Genomic DNA, 6,350 nt, shown 5'->3' with positions numbered 1-6,350 from the left:
CTGCCCTGCCTCGCCTCGCCTTCGCCCGACCCCGCCACCGCCGTCGCGGCTGGACCACGGCACCGTCTCCGCCTCGCTCGCTCCGCCCGTAACCTCGTCGCCACCGCTATCCTCCGGCTCGCCTCGCAGGCCCCGCCACCATCTCCGCCTCGCCTTGCCTCGCCTCCACAGATCTCGCAGGACGGCGTCTCTCTCTCTCCCCGCGAGGTCTCCAGTGCCGGTGCCGGCGCCCACTCCCGCGGCGGCCGCCGGAGGGCGCCGTTGTGCACCGTGGCGGCGGTCCTATCTGTCGTGCCACTGCTCGCCGCCGTGCGGCGCTGGCTGGCGACGAAGGGGTTGAGGAGGAGCGGGTGGCGATCCGAAGAGGCAGCTATGCAAGGGTAAAAGGGTCATTTGGCACAGCAGTTGCTAAACTTTAGCCTCCCTCCCAAACACCCCCAAAGACTAAAGTTTAGCACTCTTTTTGAGAGGGCTAAAATTTAGATCAGGACTAAATTTTAGCACCTTCCTCCCAAACAGGGCCTAAGCTGACAACGGACTGAGTTTGTTAATAAGACTCTCACATCCTTTTTGACTTCTCGAGGTATCCACTTGCACCTCTCGTGTCCCTACACTTCTCCCCAAAATGGGAAAGCCGAGCGTGTCCTACGCACCCTTAATAACGTGACTCGCACATTGCTCACTCACGCCTCCATGGCCGCCCCATACTGGGCTGAGGCGCTCACCACCGCCACCTATCTTCTGAACCGACGCCCCTGTTCTACCGTTCAGAATGACATCCCCTACCGCCTCCTCTACTCCCGGCCTCCCGAGTACTCTCACTTGCATGTCTTCAATTGTCTTTGCTACCCCAACCTCTCAGCCACGACACGCCACAAGCTTGCTCCTCGCTCCGCAGCCTGTGTCTTCCTCGGTTATCCCTCCTCTCACAAGGGGTACCACTACCTTGACTTGTCCACCCGTCAAGTCATCATCTCTCGCCATGTTGTCTTTGACGAGTTCGTCTTTCCCTTCTCCTCCCATCCTACTCAGCCATCGCAGCTCGACCTCCTTTTGTCAAGCCCCTCCGATGTTCCTATCTCCACCTCGGTCGCTCCATCATATGATGTTGAGCAGCCTCAGCCCTCACCAGTTGTTTTGCAGGAACTCACCAATGGCGACCCCGCCATCCTGTTCCACGAGCCGACCGTGTACCCCGCTCCATCTACGGGCGGGTTGCCGCTCTCTACCGCGCGCGTGGTCGCGCCCTCGACTACTTCGACCGCGACCGTAGCGCTCCCGACTGTTCCAACCGTGACCGCACCACGCGCGGGTGCGCTCCCGACTGCTCCGACCACGACCGCGTCACGCGCGGGTGCAGCCCCGATCGCACCGTCCACACCGGCGCGCGCTCCGATTGGTCGGGCGAGTGCCCCGACCACACCAGCGAACGCCTCAACCGTACCAGTGAGTGCTTCGATCAGTCGGGCGAGCGCCCGACAGCACGGGCGAGCACCCCGACTGCACCAGCGAGCGCTCCGATCAGTCGGGCGTGCGTCCCGACCGCGCCAGCGAGCGTTCCGACTGGTCGGGCGAGCGCCGACGGTCCTCCTCCTGCGCCCGCGATGCTCGTGGCCCTAGCGTCTTCTGCCCCCTGCTCGTCACCACCTGCCCCTCCGCGCCATGTCACTCAGTCTGTGACCAGGGCAATCCAGCGGCGCCATTACCACGGCATGACAGCCTCAACTTCTTCTCCGCCCTCTCTGATTCCTGCGAACTATCGTAGTGCTCTGGCTGACGCTAAATGGCGTGCTGCCATGGTCGACGAGTTCCAGGCCCTCATCAACAACGACACCTGGCGCCTCGTCCTGCGGCCGCTCGGTGCCAATGTCGTGTCAGGCAAGTGGATCTTTCGGCATAAGTTCCATGCTGATGGGTCCCTCGCCCAGCACAAGGCGCGCTGGGTGGTTCGTGGCTTCTCCCAGCATCACGGCATCGACTACGACGAGACCTTTAGTTCGGTCATCAAACTGGCGATGGTACGGACTGTCCTCAGCATCACCACTTCTCGCGCCTGGCCGATCCACCAGCTGGACGTGAGTAATGTGTTTCTTCACGAACACCTCGTGGAGACTGTCTACTGCCAGCAGCCTCCCGGCTTCGTCGACCTCGCCACCCTCCATCACGTCTGTCTCCTGCAGAAGTCCTTGTATGGAGTGAAGCAGGCCCTGAGGCGTGGTACCAGCGGTTCGCCTCCTTCCTTCGCCAGCTTGGCTTCGTTGCCTCCACCTCCGACACCTCCCTAGGAGCCGAGCATCGTCTACCTGCTGCTCTACGTCGACGACATCATCCTCACTGTCTCATCCTCGACTCTTCTTCAGCACATCATGGGGCGTCTTCACTCCGAGTTTGCCATGAGGGATCTTGGTGACCTACACCACTTCCTTGGCCTCTCCGTCACACGTTCCTCCCAGGGCCTAATCCTGTCTCAGCAACAGTACGCCCTGGATCTACTTCAGCGTGCTGGCATGACTGAGTGTCACTCTACAACGACTCCCGTTGACACTCATGCCAAGCTTTCGGCACATGACGACGCCAAGCTCCAGGACGGCTCTGAGTATTGGAGTCTTGCTGGGGCTCTTCAGTACCTCACTCTGACTCGACCTGACCTGGCGTATGCGGTTCAGCAGGTGTGCCTCTTCATGCATGACCCACGCGAGCCCACATGGCCCTGATCAAGCGCATCCTACGCTATGTGAAGGGCACACTCTCCTCCGGGCTTCACATCAGCACCGGTCCTGTTCAGTCTCTGACTACCTACTCCGACGTCGACTGGGCTGGCTGCCCGGACTCTAGACGCTCCACCTCCAACTTCTGCATCTACCTTAATGACAATCTGGTGTCTTGGTCCTCCAAGCACTAGACCACGGTGTCTAGTTCCAGTGCTGAGGCAGAGTACCAGACTGTGGCTCATGATGTGGCAGAATGTTGCTGGCTGCGTCAACTTCTTTAGGAGCTTCATGTCCTGCTTACTTCGGCCACTGTTGTCTGCTGTGACAACATGAGTGCTGTCTACATGACAGCCAACCTGGTGCATCATCGGCGCACGAAACACATCGAGATTGATATTCACTTTGTTCGTGAGAAGGTGGCCTTAGGTGAGGTCCGGGTCCTCCATGTGATGTCCTCTCACCAGTTTGTGGATATCATGACGAAGGGCCTGCCAACTCCTTTGTTTACTGAGTTTAGGTCCAGTCTGTGCGCCCGTGATCCTCCCGCTTCGACTGTGGGCGGGTATTAGGAAGTATATGTGTATATTAGGATGTATTTATCCTTTTCTTATACACTTGATGTATTCCTTGTACTCCAAGCTATATTGGCTATATATATAGAGGTCACCCCCTCATTAGTGTGTGATGTTTTTCCATCTACTTCTCTACAATTAGAGCAACAACACTATCCAAAATTCCAATTATCAGCCTACCTGATGGGATGTTGACACCTTTGCGCAAGGACGTTTTGTCTCTCCTATGTGCCGCGTAAATTATATGTCAAAATCTACCGATTACACTAACTAATAGTTTCAATTTTCATACAAATGCATATACACTCACAAATAGAAAATGTAACTTCTTTTTGACTAAACAGAAAACTATAACTTGAAAAGTATAATTTGGTTAAAGCAATAGAGCATATAGATAAATCCAATCAAATGCAATATTCTGTTGGACCTAATAATTAAGGACGTTGCTAGTGCCCGGACGTCCGATAGGAACTTTCCCATTGGATGCTCCGTTGCAACATTTAAAAATAACATCTGCAACATCGAAAATATGGGGTTGCAATATTAAAAAATATGCGAAAAATCGTTCAATGTAAACATCATTTTTTATTAAAAAATTTCCTACCGCAACATTAAGCGCATGTTTCAGGCAACATTTTCAAAAAAAAAAATCACCATATGATAGGTTAATTCTTGCAACATGTGTGCGAAGCATATGCAACATTTAGATCTACTTTGCAATATCAACATGAAATACTTGCAACATTCTTCTGAAACATCCGAAACACGTGAAACATACGCTTGCAACATGCAGAAATATCTCGTCAGCCATGGAGATCGCTTCCTGCCGCGCGCGCCCATGGCTGCCGGCCTCGCTCACTGACAGCCCCGCCGTGCCATGTGCCATGTGCCATGCCGGGAGGCGGTGGACGGCGAGCTCCAGGACGGCAGTGTAGAGGAGGTTGGGGCCACGCCCGAGAGGATGCATATGATGAGCGAGGCACGGGGCCTCCATGGCTGGCGAGGCGGGGGCGAGGTCCGGGCGCGGCGCCCGCCATGGTCGGGGGACGGGGTGAGCAACGGGCGTGGCAGCCTCCATGGCCGGCGGGGTGGGCAAGCTCTGGGCGCGACACCCTCCATGGCCGGTGGGTCGAGCTCAGGGGCCCCGGCGGCAACAGGTACGGGTGGCGGTATCTTCAGGAAGGATAAGGATGGATCGTGGTTCGTGGGAGAGAGGATAATGTGGGAGTAAAAAAGGTGTTTGTGGGATCTACGCTAGATATTTTTGGTGGAGCGTCTGACGCGTCCGGACGTAAGAGTCGTAGCATTTCCCAATAATTAATCTCAGTTTCAGAAAAAGAGAACAAATTTCCATTTCCTTGACTCATTTTATGCCATACACGGAGAGAAGAAAAAGCTGGAACAAAAAGAATGTCAGATTCACAACAGTACAAAAATAATTACTAAGTAGCTAGGAGGAGTCCATGGTCCTGATATCCGACGGCACGAAGGTGGCCAGTGCGGCGAGGAGCAGGAGCAAGCACACCGGCACAAGCAGCAGCAACGGCGGCGGGGGCGGCAGCGGCGGCAGGACCAGCGGCAGGACGATGAGCGAGACGGCGACGCAAGCCAGCACGAGGAACGCCTCCGCGCTGAGCCCGCCCGCCGGCGGCGGCGGCTGCTTCGGCGCGTGCTGGCGCTGCCCCTGCTTGGCCGTGGTGGCTGCGCTCCGCTGCTGCCTCCAGACGGCCACGGCGGGCCTCCCACCCCGCTGCCGGCTCGGGTTGTGCTGGCCTCTGGTGAGCTGCTCGTCCGCCGTCTCCATCGCCATGAGCGACGCAGCAACCAGCATGTAATGCGCGCGCAATGCGCAGACGAGTTTCGATCTTCTGACGACGGACAGAATCAGGAATCTGATCTTTGGTTTTTCTGGAGGCTGCCCGTCGCCAATCTTGTAAAAAAATGAGTTCTTTCCTTAACACTCTGACGACTGCAGCGTCCAAGTGAGAGACCGTCACCTGCTCTGGGGGATTTGAAGCAACAGTATCTGCTCAACATGCAGAAACAAGAAGTACGACATCAAGAACTACTCAACACAATCAGACTTAGGATGAACACAGCAGGTAGCAAAGATTAGACATGAAGAAAAGGTAAATCTGTTGCACCTCTGATCTTGAGCCCGTGGCGCTGCCGACTTCTCCCCTTTGTTGGATGATTTCCCAAGCGATGGAGGACTGTTTCTCCAGATTAATAGCACCACCACCACCACCCTGGACGGGCAAGAACACAAGCGGAGGACGGCAACCCGCCGGAATTTCCAAAAGGCGCCAGCCAAGGACGGAGGGGACTGATAAATTTGACCAGGAAAAAAAGAAAAGGCAGAGCTGGGACAACCACACCAGCAGAGACTAGAGAGAGTTGTGCAAGAACAACTAACAAAGGCAGAGCTTGTGCAGATGATCGAGCGAGAGAAAAGCTTTTTGGCGGCGTGGGTGGGGGCGCGGGAATCGATCGGCAAGGACGACGAGCGTGGTGGGGAGGCCGCCGTTTTTATCTGTGGACTCGCGACGCCGGTTTTCAAAACCAAACCATGGAGTGGAGGTGTGGCGGGGGCGGAGGAGAGGACAGGTGCGCTGCATCTCTGCATCCAGAGGACCAAGTGGAAGCCATGGTGGGGGCCAGGGGCCTTTCCTACTTGTAAGCCACAACCCTTTTGCCTTTGGTTACATGCATGGTTAGTAGCATGTCCAGAGACTCCAGAGGGGCAGCCACAAGTAACTAAAAGCTTAATTGGCTGTCATATACTCATATGTGCTGTGATGGTGTAATATCCAAGATGGTCCTTACCATAAGGGGAAACTCCAATTTGAGTGAGTTCGATGTTCTAATTTTTAGGATGAACTTGGCATAAAATAAAAATGCAATGAATATTTAGTATTTAATAGAAAACATAAAAGTGAGCGCACCGGAACAAAATGGGTCAAGTTTGAATATGATTTCTTTCTTGCTAGGTTTGCTACATAAGCAGGGTTCACCGACAATTCTACCATAGATAGGCCGTTCACCACACGGCTGGAATTCTATTCTA

The 6,350-nt window shown here is 55.0% G+C and overlaps 1 protein-coding gene across 1 annotated transcript; it reads right to left on the bottom strand.

Annotated features, from left to right (window-relative positions):
• Window positions 1–4,610: 4,610 nt before the first annotated feature.
• LOC101770507 (ARGOS-like protein) lies at window positions 4,611–5,898 on the bottom strand. Its single transcript, XM_004960714.4, has 2 exons — window positions 5,428–5,898; window positions 4,611–5,309 (listed from the first exon to the last, which is right to left on the bottom strand). The coding sequence occupies exon 2, from the start codon at window positions 5,112–5,114 to the stop codon at window positions 4,734–4,736; it is 381 nt and encodes a 126-aa protein (XP_004960771.1). The 5' UTR covers window positions 5,115–5,309; window positions 5,428–5,898; the 3' UTR covers window positions 4,611–4,733.
• Window positions 5,899–6,350: the final 452 nt, after the last annotated feature.

Source organism: Setaria italica, chromosome III (genome assembly GCF_000263155.2).
Source record: "Setaria italica strain Yugu1 chromosome III, Setaria_italica_v2.0, whole genome shotgun sequence".
Lineage (NCBI taxonomy): Eukaryota > Viridiplantae > Streptophyta > Magnoliopsida > Poales > Poaceae > Setaria > Setaria italica.
This window is presented reverse-complemented; position numbering and strand designations above follow the sequence as displayed.